The 17,066-nt window shown below is 36.8% G+C and overlaps 1 protein-coding gene and 1 non-coding gene across 2 annotated transcripts; one reads left to right on the top strand and one right to left on the bottom strand.

The window, feature by feature from the left end:
- Nucleotides 1–1,265: 1,265 nt before the first annotated feature.
- On the top strand, nt 1,266–1,347 carry TRNAS-GCU (transfer RNA serine (anticodon GCU)). The gene has a single exon. It is a non-coding gene; the product is annotated as a tRNA-Ser (tRNA).
- Nucleotides 1,348–2,062: 715 nt separating this feature from the next.
- LOC124846046 (expansin-B3-like) lies at nt 2,063–5,391 on the bottom strand. The gene is made up of 4 exons (XM_047323258.2): nt 5,073–5,391; nt 4,217–4,517; nt 3,631–3,760; nt 2,063–2,646 (listed from the first exon to the last, which is right to left on the bottom strand). The coding sequence occupies exons 1-4, from the start codon at nt 5,245–5,247 to the stop codon at nt 2,452–2,454; spliced, it is 801 nt and encodes a 266-aa protein (XP_047179214.1). The 5' UTR covers nt 5,248–5,391; the 3' UTR covers nt 2,063–2,451.
- Between the last annotated feature and the right edge of the window lie 11,675 nt (nt 5,392–17,066).

Genomic DNA, 17,066 nt, shown 5'->3' with positions numbered 1-17,066 from the left:
ATTCTCAAAACTAAAAAAAAAAAAAGAAACCCCCAAACCCTTACTCACCTCTCTCATTCCTCTCAACCCTTTCTCTTTCCTCTTTCTTACTCCAATCTTTTCTCTGGCATCCCTACTGTAGTCCCAATTGAAAAAATCAGAAACACTTGCGGTTAAACAATCTAATCTTACAAAAAAATGATTTTATAATGAGTTTTCATCTTATAATTTTTGTCTTATCTAATTTTATCCAATTTTCACAAGCATAAAGGAATTGGTAATTGACCTGGAAAAAATTCAGAAATACTCGCTGTTAAACAATTTCTTACAAAAAATGATTTTATAATGAGTTTTTATTTTATAACTTTTGTCTTATCTAATTTTATCTAATTTTCACAAGCATAATGACATCAAAGGAATTGGTAATTGGCCTGAAAAAAAATCAGAAACACTCAGTTGTTAAACAATTTCTTACAAAAAAATGACTTTATAATGAGTTTTCATTTTATAATTTTTGTCGTATATAATTTTATCTAATTTTCACAAGCATAATGACATCAGAAAGAATTGGTAATTGGCCTGGAGGGTTTTTTTAGAGATGATGATTCAACAAATACAGATGATGAAATTAGAGAGGTTAGTGAAGATGGTAGAAATTGAAGAGATCTTGAATGAACCTTTGCGTTGAAGGTGAATATGTCAATGACTCAACTCTTTACAAAGGAAAATTTTTTAAAGGCATGTGTTTCTGATTTTTTTCAATTGGGACTACAGTAGGGATGACAGAGAAAAGGTTGGAGTGAGAGAGATGAAAGAGAAAGGATTGAGGGGAATGAGAGAGGTGAGTAAGGGTTTGGGGGGTTTCTTTTTTTTTTTTAAGTTTTGAAAATGAAAATTATTAAAATACCCTTAACCTTAAAACTTGGAATCCATAATATATAAGGATATTTTTGTCTACTAAAATCCGGTACACATTGCTAAAATGTACCAACTGAAAAACAGGCGTACGCGCGTTAGCAAACCCCTATATATATATATATATATATATATATATATATTAACAAGCTAAAAAAATATTTTATCTTGAAATACTATTTATATATTTACAAACGAAGACCTATTAAACTTCTTTTTTAATAAATAGTATTTTATTCATAATAGGAAATCATTAACAAATGTTATATCTATTAACTAGAATATAACATGGTATATGTAGTTCATGTAACTGAGTTAAATGTTATAGAGATGTTTTAATAAAGATGCCTTTGAAATATAACAGAACATCAGTCGCTTTGGCCGAGTGGTTAAGGCGTGTGCCTGCTAAGTACATGGGGTTTCCCCGCGAGAGTTCGAATCTCTCAGGCGACGTTCGTTTTAGTCAAAAACAGTTTTGTTTTTTTTTTCATTTTGCTTTTCTTAAGTTTTCAGATAGATAAAGTTGGATGCTTATATTCTTAATACAGGTGATTTCATGCAATAATTTACGCATTAATATAGGTGATTTCATGCAAGAAACTTATACATTACTTTTCATGTGATTTTATTGTAATCTTTACTATTCACATTTTCATGAACTAATTATTCAACAAAATAATGTAAGTGTAGACATTTTACCTATATAATTGATAACTTTTTTCATCTGCACTAAAAAGAAAATTATTTACTAGTAGACACAATTTTTATAGTTGAATGATGATATCCATAATCATTTAGTGACTAGACTTATATATGAACCTTTTCATACATCCAACATTTGAACAACCATGTGTTTAGTAACTAGGAAATGCATGTGATCATAAGAGAGAGTACTATGATAAAAAGTAGTAAGAAAAAAAGTGTTAAAAGTACGTTAGTGGCATTATTTTATGTAGTGAATATGGGAAAGGTGAGTATGAGTCAGTCTGAGAAATGATAACACCTTCAACCGAAGTCTCAAACCGTTAAATAGTAAGAAAACACATGTGTTTTAACGATCTTCCACTTTTCTTTTGGTCTAAATGGAAATTAATTAATGCAATGAGAGCTCAAAGAAACTAGCCCTCACGAGGACCCACAATGTAGAGTTTATCACGAGACAATGACATCAAAGTTAAAACATTCAATAATAAATGTCCATTAAAACACCAATGGGACCACTACACACATTAGGAATTACAAAGCTACAAGCTCTCTCTCCAATTTGGAGATGGCCACATTACACACATTTACTACCAACTGTTACACCACACCACAAAAGTAGGTATACAAAATCAATATTCAAAAAAATAAGAAAGCAGAAGCCCCATTGGATGCCCTTGTGCACTCCAAATGGCTACTTTTCTCATCAAAAAAGAAGAGAAACTAATGTATATATAGCAAACAAAGGGAAGAAAAAGAGAGTTGGAGGCCCATGGAGACTACTTTTGAGTTATGGGACATCACCAACTTTTAACTGCTTCAAATGTATTCATTAGTTGCATCAAAAGCTTGTGACTAAGGGTAGAAATTTAGCCGAGAAGTGTAAGTCGCCTTTGGAACCCAACTTCCCGGAATAACATCTCTTGCAGAGAGGCTTCTACCAGTGGAAGAGCTCAATTTCACTGAGAATGGTCCTCTTAAAGGTCCCCCAATAATGCACCAATTTGCACCCCAGAGGTGATTCATCTGCAGCCATTCTGTAGATCCCGACTGCGAAAGAAAAGTAGATTTTAAACCTCACTCAACGTCATAAAATAGACTTATAAAATAAACTCTGTATGCAAACTCATCTTATATCTACTCGGGATAGACTTCCAACAACAATAGTGTTACCAAATAATTAAGAATAAAGTTATAAGCCTAACTTTTCGCACCAACTTACTATGTGAGGAATTACAGTATATGCACTATTTAATAATTTGTCTACAAATAGAGATCAAAGCAACACTTCACTGTGTAACTTGTTTTGGCAATTTAGTTCCTGAATTCATAGAGTGGGGAGAAATGAGGAATGTTACTGTTTACATTGGTCCCATATCACATGCTTTGAGTTCAGAAAATACAGAAAAAGCAGCACCATTAGATGTTGCCAATGGGCACCATTATGCATATGAGGAATAAGGCTGTGATAATATATTTAATAGGAGGGAAGATGTTCCACCAATTGCAAGCTTTGGCAAAAACCTATTACTCCTAAAGTGCAAAAGATGGTAGTGTTGAGGCACGTGTGGTAAGGAGACACGTCCCCAAAATTTGGAATTGTCAAACTCTGCACAAGGGAGACTAGACAGTAAAAAAAATGTAATGACCATAATGCTTTATTTCACCTTTGGGTAGTTACTTTTGGTCCAATCTGCAACACTTTTCAAGAAGCTGGTTCCAAAGATGCAATCAGTATATTACCCTCCGGTTGCACTTTATTATTGGTAAAAATAAACCAAGTGTGCTCTCTAGCCATAAAACTATATATTAACAATATATTTCGCACTACCACATTACAGGCCATTAGCTGTAACGGCATCTGATTCTCTGAGACCAGAACTTTAAGATTCTTCTTTCGTGCATTATTTTTTACTCTTTCTTTCTACAACTTATATAAAAATATAAATTTGTGATGCATGAGGAACATAGACAGAGCATAAAAAGTTATGTATTAGTGGAAATAAGTATAGAGAAGAGAGGAAAAATGCATACTTCTCGTATATGCATGGAGCCAATATCTCCTTCTGCGTCCTCAAACTCAACCAGAAGTGATAGCCAAAATGGTGTGGAGCCTTCGTTGACATGAAAAGCAATTTTTCTACCGGGATATTTACACGGTGTTCTGCAAAATAATACAACCAGAGGACAAACCTCACTCATCAGAAATTGATATTTAAAAACGAGCCTTTCCCTTAATGAATCCACAAAAACAAAAGGGCATTTCACTCGGATGCAGATAATGTAGCATCCTGATATATAGAAACAAACAGGAAAGTGCAAACAGAGAGTAACCTTTTTTCCTCTAAAGGGAAGCTGGGTTAATAATATAAGTTAGAAAAACAGTAAAAAAAGTCAAATCTTCACACCAAACAAAAGAAGGAAAAAACGGTCCCAGTCACAGTCAAAGAGTCCATGCCACATAACAAGGTCCCTCTGCCCCAAATAAAGTAATATAATCAACTGAACAATGTTCAGATTCACACTTACATATATGTGTATATATATAGCTGTAAATCACTAAAAAAATTTCACATGTGAAATTTAATGTTTGTAAAGCATAATGCATGCATATGCATACCTTCGATAAATGACAGGGATTTGACCACGGTCTCTGAGAGGACCGTTCTCGCCAGCAATGGCCATGCGACCAAAGGCGGCACCACTGAGATCGAAGTGTGTTTGGTCAGAGGGGCAACCTGGGCACTCGTCGGTAATTATTACTGTCACAGCTCGTCTCGAACATATGCTCTTGTCCAAACACCTCACCTTGTAACAGGCACCGCACCCTTCGCCGTTCATGAACAGCAAGGGCCCCACTGCTCCCACTCGCGCCCTGAACGGCTTCACATCCACCATCGAACCATACCCACATGCCCCACCTTCACACACAACATTAACACTACAAACTCATCATTAACCCAACACAACACTCACTCCACATAACCAAAATCTGTAAGCTTTCTCACCAAAACTTTTACCAAACTCTACAAGTTTTTATCGCTTGGATAAAGAACCTAAAACCGCCATAGAGGTTGAAACAGATATGTATTTACTGTTTCTCAGTCAGATTAAGAAATTTCTATGTAAACAAGTAATGCATACCTTTATCTGCGAATTTCCAAACTGAAACTTACGTTTTAACTAAGAACAGAATTGAAAGCAAAGCACTTAGATAAACTGATTGGACAATAACTTGTGCAATTAAGAAAGAGATGAAAAGACTAAATTGTTGTACTCATACCAAATCTCAAAAAATTATATCTAAATTTTGTAACTTTCTAGTTAAAATTAAGATTTCACCTAAATAGATAAGAATCTAAATTTTGTCTTTATGTCTCTGCATTTGTATTCACTGAGTTAACTCGGCGAGTGAAGTGTGTTTGTGTGTTAGTGAGTGAAATGTGGAAAGAAGAGATCTTGTGAAGGTCATTTACCGGTGCTTCCGTCTCCTTCGGGGTCGCCGTACCAGGTGGCGGTTCCGGGGTACCAATGTAGGTCGGGACCGCGGTGCTGAGGCTGTCCCTCGGCGGCGTACAACAGCACGAGTTTCAAGGCAAAAATGAAGCAGGCAAGGCCTTTTGCCGCGGTGGAGGCACGGTGTAGCTGCATTGTGCACAGAAGCAAAGTGGGTGGCGCGCCGAGGCGGTTGGAACGAAAGAGTGGGAGTGGCGTTTGGGGCGTTGCCGACAGTGTGGTGGCGGCAGAGTGGTGAGTGTCTGTGGGCTTAGTTTAGTTAGACAGTTAAAAGGAGTTTTGGGTTTCTTATAGTACAACAGGAGTAACCGTGTTTACGATGTGGTCCATTCATTTGGTGTTATTTACGAAAGGGTGCCACTAAGAACTTAATTTGGGTCCCACCGTTAGTTAAGGCGTTAATTCCGCGTTTGCGCGGGTAGAAGGCACAAGGGTCTATTAGTCATATCACCCTGTAAACTAAGAAACGGATTAGGGTCAGGGTTTTAAGGAGTAAATAATAAGGGTGTTAAGGGTTGGCTCACAGATGAGTCACCTCCTCTCTTCATCTCGAGTTAAATATTTTAAAAAAATTGTAATTTATTTTGAACTTTTATACAATTAAGTACATTTATGATCTTTTCGTTTATAAAATTATTGTACAGAAAATCTTAGTATACTTAATATGAATTGAATACATTTACATTTTTTTTATAACCATACAATTAAAATATTTATTTATTTTTAAATAAAGTCATCTTAAACATCATTATAATTATGACATTTCAGTTATATTCAGATTTCAAAGTTTATCTATCATTTTTAATCATATAAAAATTTATTGAAAGAAAAAAATTAAAAGAAAACAAAGATAAATATTATACTTTAGGAAACATATCCACATTATACCTATTATAAAAAAAAATATATAAAAGTTGTACATTGTACATACCGTGCATGAAATAGGAAAAAGATGCTTTAGACCTATCAACCTAGTATCATATGTAAAGGAAGTAATAATCAGAGTTGATTGTGGGATTAACATGCAAAACATGACTAAACGGTTATTAGGACATCATTAAGCCAACGTTAAGGGAAAGACTCATCCAAAAACATATAAATATGGTGTGTTAGTGAGACATTTAATATTTTTGAATTTATTATACTTTATCTTAACCACACACTAACTTAAGCATCAAAATGTCTTTGAGAGGTAACCAATTGGACAAATCGTCCGAGTAAGCAGAAAGATATTGAAGGGGAGAACGATCGACATAAAGTGAATCATGAAGAAAAAGATGAACGTGTGATCTCAACCTTACAAAAACATTTTGACGTCCATCGTGGAGCTGAGTGAACGTTGTGATACTCGTATGGTGATCGCTAGGAGCAGGATGAGCAATATAGTAGTAAAAGAAGCGTTTGAGGAGCAACATGTGGAGACCCAATAGGAGATAAAAGAGTTGCAAGCTTTGTGCGTGGCACGTTAATAAGGCATAATATGAACAATAAAAGACCTATACTATCCACTCCAACCCAACCTAAGCCAACCAAGCAGCCTTGAGCTGAGCAAGAATGAACAATTCAAGGATACAATGATGAGGCCAATAAAGATTACAAACATTTCGCCATGACTATTTGGACACAATCATAATGCATTCCTTTACATATGGATCATGGACGCCTCATTATCGAACAACTGGAAGGTGTCGGTATTCAAAAAATATGATAGGTCTTCGCATCCATACAAGCATCTTAGTATATTTGTAACGCAAATGGTGTTGTCATGTCTTTGAAGAGAGAAGCCCTAGGATGGTTCACTCATCTTCCAATCAATTCCATCGATTATTTTTCCACAATTAGAGTGATGTTTGGTGCTCAATTTACCACCAGCCAATTGCACCATCTAACCTCCATCACACTAGTGAATATCAGGAAGGGGAATGGAGAAATCCTTAGAGCATTTATGCACAGATTTGAGAAGACAACCCTATTGATAAGAAACTTAAGTTAAGAAGTGGCTTTATACCTCATGGTTATCGCGCTAAGGCCAGATCATTCACTAACAACCTTTGTATGAAACTTGTTGTGGACGTAGATGAATTGAGGCAAAGAGCTACAAAATTTATGCAATTGGAGGACCCGAGGGACTTTTGAAAACAAGTAAGGAAAGAAGAAAGATCCAACAAAAGGAGCGTTGATAAGAAGGTTAGAGGAAACCTACATCAAAGTGACTAGCTGACTAGACACCAATTGAGAGGTTCGTGCTTCACCAGTCACACCTTACTTAATGTCACCTGGTCGCACATCTTAGATGAAACACTTAGTGTAAAGCTTCTACCTCTTCCAAGAAAATCGAGAACACCCTCTAATGCTTACAAGGCCAAACATTATCAGTATCATCATAATCTAAGCCATATCACAAAGAAATGTGCTATCCTGAAAGATAAGATTGAGGAGTTAATTCAAGATGGGCACCTCAAGAAGTTTGTGGGAGCAACCAATAAGCCATAAAAGAACACGAAAAGAGTTTCCCAAAACAACAAATAGTAAGCCTAATGAATGGTTTAGACCGATGTGTAGACACAAAAGTAGAAGTCAAAGTAGGGACATACCTTTAAGAGACGTCATTCATACAATATATGGTAGTTTTGCAAGAGTCGGCCATACTGCTTCAGCACAAAAAAGGTATGTCAAAGCCCTCTAAACAATAATCATGGTTGATAAGCCTAAAAGTAGCATGTGCCCAATAACATTCATAGATGATGACTTTTAAGCACCCAACCCCGACCATGATGATCCTATGGTGATCATTGTCAAATTAGTTGATTATGCGGTAGAAAAAATGCTTTTAAACCAAGGAAGTTTGGTTAACATACTCTATTGGAAGACATTTATGAAGTTGTTAATATAAAAAGAACTCTTCCGACCATATTTAGAGCAAATGGTAGGCTTTTTAGGGCATCAAGACACCCGAGGATACATGGATCTTCGCATGAACTTTGGGAAAGGAAGCCGGTAAGGCATGAGGTACTTGCTTGTGGAAGCAAACACATTATATAATGTGTTACTCAGTCGTGTTTTAACGCTTTAGGCTAAATTATGTGAACACCATATTTGGCGATGAATTTCCCTTATGAAAAAGGTACATATTGTGACTGTGCATGTTGACCAAAATATCACTTAGGAATGTTATGCCAACGGGTTAAAGGTAAAGACATATCATCCATCCAAAGCTCGAAGGAAGCATGTGCTAATCATTATGACTGATCTTGACCCTCATATGAATAACAAAGACAGGATAAAACCAAAAGGGGAAACCATCAATATAGAGATTGTAGGAACCGATTGAGTTACTCATATTAGTGTCGAACTTATCAACAATGAAGCTAGGATAATATAAGTCTAGTTAAGAAAGAAAAAGGATTTGTTTACATGAACAATAGCCGACATTCAAGGATTCACTCAAGCGTGATGTGTCACAAATTGTCCATATGCAAGGATTCATGATTGGTCACACAGAAAAAAAAGACATCTAGGAGAAAAGCAATGTATTATAACCAATGTTAAAGTTTACAAGTTGTTAGAGTTTGACTTTATTAAAGAAATTCACTACACCACTAATGATTGCATATTTATGTCCTCATTTAGTTTTTAATATTGGATTCTTAATTGGTTTTTGTATTTTAATAGAATATTTTAATTAGGATTTGTTATGATTGAGTTTATTTAGTGTGAGATACAAAAACATGTTCAAAATAACTTTTTAGTTGCATAAATGTTGTTTGAATATTTTGAGGTGTGTTAGTGCAACTACAACTACGTTGAGCTCATTGACTTGTGAAAATAAATTGGTTAAATTTTCATGACATCTTAAAGATAAATCTAAGAACAGCAAATAATCAAGACCACAATAAGTCAATCCAAGCATAACATGAAAAAGTGAAGAAATTTGGCTAAGTTAAGAAGAGAGAATATGCAATAAAAATTGGATCTTGTGGGTTTCTCAATTTTTTCTACTAAAAGAGATTTGATAATTGATAAATGTTTATGATTAAAGATAATTTGAAGAAAATATATCTTAAGATATTTTATTTGATATTGTTAAATAATTATCTTATTTAACTATATCAGTAAATATCAAAAGATATTTGGCAAATCTTTTTTAATCTAGCAAATATCTTCTCAAATATATTTAGATCTCCACAACAATTAAATATATCTTGAAAATATTTGATTGTTTAGAACATAAGTGAAGGAGATTACATTATCATAAAGAAGATTACAACAACATAAAAGCCTGAAACAAAGCTCAATCCAATTTCTATATAAAGAGACTTAGAGAAACACATAAGACGAGCTTACGAACTTGTTGGGGGTTCAAATTTTGTCTTCTCTCTCTTTTATCATGTTCTCCACACTCTCTTCATATTTTTTCATGTTATTTTCATATTCCATAGAGTGTTAAGCCTCTAGGTTGATTTTACTGTAATTTCTTAATTGGATTCTGATGTTAGATGAATAAATTTGTTTGTTCTTTTAATTCTTTTTGTGATTTATATTTTTCTATGGCTTTTGTCTCTTAATCAAGTAAAAGTAATGATTTTTATATTGTAGCAAGTTAGTATGGTGTTAAATCTACATAACATATAAACCACTTGGTTGGCTAATGTTGTATTGGTGAAAAAGTTGAACAATTAGTGGCATATTTGCACAAATTTCATGGATCTAAATAAAGTGTGTTCAAAAGATCCTTACCCCTTACTTAGCACTGATCAACTAGTGGACGACGCATCCGGTCACCAAGACCTTAGCTTCCTTGACACTTATTTTGGATATAATCAAATACTACCCTGACAAAGATAAAACCAAGTTCATAACAAACAAGGCTAACTTATGTTACAAAGTTATGTTTCCAGCCTTAAGAAAGCGAGAGCAACATACCAACGTCTTATGGACAAAGTTTTTCGAGAACAAATTGGTAGGAATATGGAAGTGTGTGTTGATGACATGGTGGTCAAGTCTAAGTCCATAAAAGAGCATGTAGCGAACCTAGAGGAAGTGTTCACACAAGTTTGTGTTTGTAGTAATAGGAGAAAAATTCTTAGGCTTTATGCTTTCTAATCGAGGAATCACATCAAATCCTGACATGTGTCAGACGATAATAAAAATGGGAAGCCCAAGAAGCCCAAGTGTAAAGACTCGTTGATATATTGACATCCATATCCCAATTCATTCCATGTTTGGCTGAACGCATCAGGCCAATTCTCAGAACCATGAATAAGGCGTTCAAGGAAAAATGAACAGACTAGTGTGAAAAAGCTTTTTAGTAGGTTAAAACAACTATTGCAACATAGTTTGTCTTTGCAGGCTTAACCCTAACCGAGAGATACAAATATACCTGTTAGTTTCGAAAGATGCCATAGGCGCTGCTTTGGTATAAGCAAAGCCATATCATTAGCCCATTTATGTGTCGTTAGTTAGGTATTACAAGACGTCGAGACTAGGTACCAACAAATTAAAAAAAATTGCATTAACATTAGTTATGGAGACTTGAAGGCATATATCCTATTTTTAAAGTCATTAGATAATAATGATGAAGAATTACTCAATAACTAACATAATGCGTATACCAAAACTAACCGACCATATGATGAGAAATATCAGAGTTTGACCTCAAGTATGAACCCAAAGGAACAATGAAGGGTCAACACTTAATAGATTTCTTAGTTGAAATGTAGGGGCACACATTAACCAACTACTCATTATGGGTATTGCATGTTAGCGGATCATCGACGCAAAAAGGTAGAGGAGCAAAAATAATCCTAGAAGGGTCGAACAACCTAAAAATAGAGCAACCATTGTCATTTGACTTCAAGGTCTCAAATAATCAAGCTGAGTACGAGACCTGAATAAAATTGGCTAGTGACATGGGAGCCAACAAAATCTTATGTAAGACCGAATCAAAGTTGGTGGTCGAGCAATTCAATGGCTAATTTCAGGCGAAGGATAAATCTTTGTTTCGTTACTTGTGTGCCTCGAAGAAACTCATTAAAGCTTTTGAAGAGGTGAAAATTGACCACATCCCGTGGAAGAAGAATGTAAGAGTGGAGGAACTGTTTGTTAGAATTCCAAGTGTGAGTCTAAGTCCCACATTGGGTAGAAATGAGAAAGTGAAATACAATATAAAGGTAAAGGCCCATTAACTCACTGCCTTAAGGTTTTGGGTAGAGAGTGACATTAATCCCTTATGTGGTTGGACTTAGGTCTCATTGATGTTGTATCTCCTTGGTGAACCCCTCCTTTTATAAACCCAACAAATGGTATTAGTCTAGTTAGGCTACGATGTGTACAATGGTCCCTGTATTGAAAGTCTTCCTGGAAAAGGTTTCCAAGTAAGCATGTCCTGTTAAAATGAACGACGATACGAAAAGAGATATTCGAATGCTTCCGCTAGAGGGAAAGTGTACCAATGTGGAAGGAATTCACCCTCGAAGGGAGAGATTGTTAGAATTCTAAATGTGAGTTTAAGTCCCACATTGGGTAGAAATGAGAAAGTGAAGTACCATATAAGGGTGAAGACCCATTAACCTATTGTCTTAAGGTTTTTGATAGAGAATTGTGATAATCCCTTATGTAGTTGGACTCAAATCTCATCGATGTTGTATCTCTCCGGTGAACCCCTCCTTTGATAAATCCAACACTATCAAAGTTGAGTAACCTCAAAATTAAGGACACCTCACTACGGTGATACACCAAACCCTATCTTAGCTGACCATCCTAAGAAAATCATGTTTGCCACGGAAGTATTCAGATACTAGCAAGAAGAAATAATTCAACTCCTTTAAAAGTTATATGAATGAGAGTCGCTAAAACCAAGCGATACCAGATAAGCGACGAAATATGTGAAGGTAGGGGTTTTTGCACGAGAATAGGCAAATTTGCCTGTTATATTACCAAAATAGGCAAAGTCAAACAAATTTACGTAAATGGGGAAGTCGTGGGGGGCCCAAACGACTTCAAAAGAAGAAGTCGTGCCCCCCCTGCACGACTTCACACTGTTCATAGCAACAGTGTTGAAGTCGTGCACCCCAAAAACGACTTCAGAGGATTGTAATCGATTACAATATGTTGGTAATCGATTACAACGGGTTGAAATCGTGGTCACCCAGCACGACTTCAAGTATAATGGGAAAAAACTCACTGGTAATCGATTACGGCGGGTTTGTAATCGATTACCAGGTTGTTTTTGGTGGAAGATTGACACTGGTAAGCGATTACAGGGTCGTGGTAATCGATTACCAGTGTGTTTTTGGTTGGTTTATGAAATTTTGTATGGTAATTGTGGTGGATATTTTGAAGTTTATTAAGTGTGTTCATATGAAGTTGTGTAAGCAGGCATCGGTGTTGATTACATTGTGATTTACTGTTTTGTATAGGAAGGGTATATAATTTGATTTAATAAAAAGAAGACAATATGATAATATGAAAAGACAAAGTATTTTATTCAATACAAAGTGCATTACATAAAGAAGAACAACCTAAAATGAAAATAAAATGAAAGTACAAATTGAAAGGCATCTAGGAAGATGATCCACCGTGTGGACCAAAATGACGACGCAGATACTGGATGTCGTGCTCCACATTTTCAACTCTAGCATCAATGGTATCGAACCGGTCACCCATATTCAGCTCCAATTGTTGAAATCTTGCATTCATCGTTTCATTAAGTGTATTGAAGCTGTCGCCAACAAATGTTCGGAGATTGTTTATCCCGTCCATGACGTCATCAAATCGACTACGAGGAGGTGGTGGTGGTGGTAGTTGAGGAGGTGGGTTACGCGGAGGTTGACGTGGAGGAGGAGAATTTCTATGCACCCATCTGTTGTCAGCATTTTGGATGAGTCCAAATGATTGTATGACTGCTCCTGATACCATCCAATGCCTTCTTGGTGGGACCTTTATTTCATCCTCCAGTGGAACTTGAAAATGTTCCAAGATGCGGGTGACCAATGTTGGATATGGAAGTGGAGCACCGTCCCTCAAACCCTTCTTCATCCTATGTCGGATTAGATGGGTCCAGTTGATCTGCTTTGCCGTCATTATAACCCACATAATGAGAAGATCTTCCTCGGTTGCCTGTGCAAAGTTAGAAACACGGGGAAACAAAATACGACATACAGTATAATGTAAGACTCTAGCCTCAGCTGTCATATTCCCGGCTAGAAATCTAGTGGTGGGGCGATTGTGGGGCAAACAAAATAATTGTGTTGCTGCGTTCATATTAAAATCTTCTGCCCATTCCTCACAAATTTTCCCTTCAAAGGCCAACCCAACCGAGGGAAGATTGGCTATAGCAGCGAAAATACTGGGTTTTATAATAATTTGGATGTTGTTTACCTCACTTTTCATGGTGCCATTTTCAGAAAATTTTAGGTTACTATAAAACAGACGCACCAAATGAGGATTATAAGAACTAAAATCACAGCAAAATTCATCCAATCCCAAATTTTTAAGCATCCCAAAAAATTCAAAATCATGGGTGTCAAAATAATCGTCATCTAGATATTTGGGCTCAATGATGGGGCGGTCTTTGTATAGTGAGAAATACCTTTGGGCTTGTGCAGCATTTGAAAACTGAACATTGTGGTCTTCAGCGGTGGGTGACGGCGGTGGTGAGGGTGGCGGAGAGTTTTGTGGCGGTGATGGTTGACGGTGGCCACGTCCCCCACCTCTAGAAGATGATCCCCTTACTCTTTGCCTTTTCGAAGATTCCGCCATTTGAAAATCCAATCAGTCCAAAGTGTAGAGAATTGAAAGGGAAGTGGAGTTATGGTGTTTTAGAGTGAAAGAGTTGGAAGATGTGGTGATTTTTTGAGGTTTGAGAGGGTGGAAGAACCCTTGGAGGCGCTGCAGGTCGAGTGGTAGGGGTGAAGTGCGTGAGGAGAGAGAAAAAGTTAAATATATAGAGTAGGGTTCGTCGAGTAATCGATTACTGATTTTATGTAATCGATTACACGAGCCCCTGGTAATCGATTACGAACAGCATGTAATCGATTACCAGTGCTTCTGGTAAAGCCCACTGTGGAAAATCCTGGAAGTGTTATGATGGTTATGTGGTAATCGATTACGGACAGCACGTAATCGATTACCAGGGCTTCTGGTTACACGTACTTGAAAAAATCCTGCAAATTGTAACACTGGTGGACTGGTAATCGATTACGGAAGAGATGTAATCGATTACCAGTCATTCTTGTGTGTGGATTTAGATAACTTTTTGGCCTGTTACGTTAAATTAGTTAATGAATGCATTATGTTTTACAATTGGTTTGTATATAAAGTTAAGTTGAATAATGTAATATGACGATAATAATTTCTGATGATAAAACTGTTTTTAATTACTTTAAGAGAAGTAAACAAATTACATGTTTATAGATAAAGAAGGCAAGCATTCTATCTATGTCCTCCAGTTCCACACGGTGGGCGTCGTCGATGTCGTTGGGCTCGCCTCTGTGGTCGTTCTTGAGGTGTGGGATCGTGCGTTGGTTGGTCTTCATCCGTTGGATCATTGCACTGTTGAACGCTTTGATAGTCAAATGTGGGTCGATTGACGTTATGTGAGGATGATGGGTGTACGTATGAAGATGGGGGAGTCATTGTGGTGGTTCCAAAATAATTGGATGGACCTGCGCTGAACGGTGTGGATGGTGGAAAGGCGAAATAACCACTGTCAACCCCAGGATATGTTGGTGTCGGTGGAATGTGTTGTTGAAACCTTGAATTTACAGCTGGATGTTGATAGTTGCCATGGTCAGAGGCTGACCTTTGTGGATCATGATATGAAGAAGATGCACGGTGTTGAGATGGCGGCTGGAAGTGTTCCTCGTGGTCCATGTCATACTGTGAAACACAATTTGTAATTACTTTTTAACACAACATATGAACACTATAATGATTGTTTTTGGAGGTAATATTGTAGTACCTCAGAGTCCGTTGAATCTTCTATTAACGCAATGTACCGGATGGTATGAGTTATATACCACTGCATATACTCCGATTCATCTCGCAAGTGACCATTTTTCTGAAAAGGTATCCCGTTGAAGACACGATTATGCCGGTCATTCCACAATCCAATCCACTGAAGATGGTGTTCATGCCAATTCCAATCAGCGCGTCCTCTCATATCCAATTTATGTTCCTCATCTAGATTCATTGGTGGATGAGGAACATTTTGCCTAAAACCAAACTGTCGCATGACCCGGTCGGATTGTTGGTATTCTACCACAGAGAAACATATAAGTGGAACAAGTGCCCGACATGTCGGTGGCACTTCTACTTGAATGAGATCTGAAACTTCAGGACGTCTGTACGGTGTCCATAGGAACTGCATCATAAGAAGTTTTTGGTTTAGGGTATACTCATTAAGCCATCAAATGTACAAAAATTTTATAACAAAAATTTTGTTATGTATTTAAAAAATACCTGTCGAGGTGATACGTCGTCTATTTTCTGGCGAAATTGTTTAACACTTGTAGTGTCCTGGAAAGCAGACTGTGCTGTGCGACACCATCTTTTGGCAAGTGGAAAAACTGCACCAGAAGAAATCTCGTGTTCTGTGACTTCAAGTAATTCTGGTGAAAGACATGTTATTCTTTCCCATGCCCAGCACTGTAACAAGATCATGCACCCTCCAATATTGTCTTGGTCAGCCCTAGTCCCGTGATCAAGGGCACGATACAAGCAGGAGAGCGTGGCTGATCCCCAGCTATACTGTGAAACGTTATGGAGGTCGGCCAAAAGGGGAAGATACATCAAATGCACCATGCTTGCAGATGTATCTGGCATGATCACACTCCCAATTATTATCAACATATACGCCCTAGCGTATTGTTCAATCACCTGTTCCGTTGCATGATTAGGCAATTGGCGGAAAGTGTTATTCAACCATGACAACTTGATTCTGTTTCCCCTTACACAATTGTCAGGTGGAACATCTCCTAGTAGTTGATGACAAAATACCGTTAGGGGACCAGAACTTATGCCACTCACCACCTGTCCTTCAATAGGAAGCCCCAGTTGTAATGCAACGTCTTCCAATGTAATTGTAGTTTCACCATGAGGCAAGTGGAAAGTATGAGTCTCCACTCTCCACCTTTCAACCAAAGCAGTGACAAGGTTGTGACTTATCTCCATACTTGAGGCTTGTAAAATATGGATAAAACCTGCTCCATGTAAAATATTCTTTATTCTTTCATCAATTTCGTTAACATGCTTTGCTAACCAAATTGCATGTCTTCGAGGGCAAATTACTCTTTCATTGCCTTCCCAAATAGACTGGACGATGTGTTTATCTTGTAGACGTAAAAGGGACATATCAACGGGAAGGTGACGGGCATAAGCCATTTCGATTTTGTGGGTGAGAGTGGGTTATTGGAACTGTTTTTGGTTTTGGAACTGAGATTTGGTATTGGTAGACTATAGGGATATGGAAGCAAAGAGCATCTACAAGTGGTTTGGGTGTAGAAACTGAGAAGAAGTTGGGAGAAATGAAATGCACCCTTAACCAATTTAAAGTCACGGGAGAAGAAATGAAATGCGAAATGACATTTCATAATAATTGCCCTCAGAGATTCTTCAACCTGCAAAAAATATGACATGCATGTGCAATGAAAAAGTAGATGTACAATATGAAAGTAAATGTAGGCATGCAAATGAATAGGAAACTTGGTGTGCATAGTTGAATACTATTATTGGTGTTCAGACCAAAACGTTAAGCATGCGTCTGTACCATTTGCCCCGTAGCCCAATGCATGGATAAATATAATTTACATATTTATTATTTTGTAATGAAAATAATGACTAAATTCATATAACAAAATTTTCATGATTTGGAATAATATAAGGAAGAAAAAGGTAATTATTCCATGGTAAAAGCAATGGGAATGGGTTAAAAAAAAAAAAATTACAAAAACTAA

The sequence above is a fragment of the Vigna umbellata genome, chromosome 6, assembly GCF_029865625.1.
Source record: "Vigna umbellata cultivar VRB3 chromosome 6, Vumbellata_1.0, whole genome shotgun sequence".
Lineage (NCBI taxonomy): Eukaryota > Viridiplantae > Streptophyta > Magnoliopsida > Fabales > Fabaceae > Vigna > Vigna umbellata.
The sequence above is the reverse complement of the archived record's forward strand: the minus strand, read 5'-3'. Positions and strand labels throughout refer to the sequence as shown.

Coding starts and splice junctions, on each gene's coding strand:
- LOC124846046 (XM_047323258.2), bottom strand. CDS start 5,247: ATGCAGCTACACCGTGCCTCCACCGCGGCAAAAGGCCTTGCCTGCTTC. Junction 3,761..4,216: donor ATCCCTGTCATTTATCGAAG/GTATGCATATGC, acceptor ATTATTTTGCAG/AACACCGTGTAAATATCCCG. Junction 2,647..3,630: donor GCTCCATGCATATACGAGAA/GTATGCATTTTT, acceptor TTTCTTTCGCAG/TCGGGATCTACAGAATGGCT.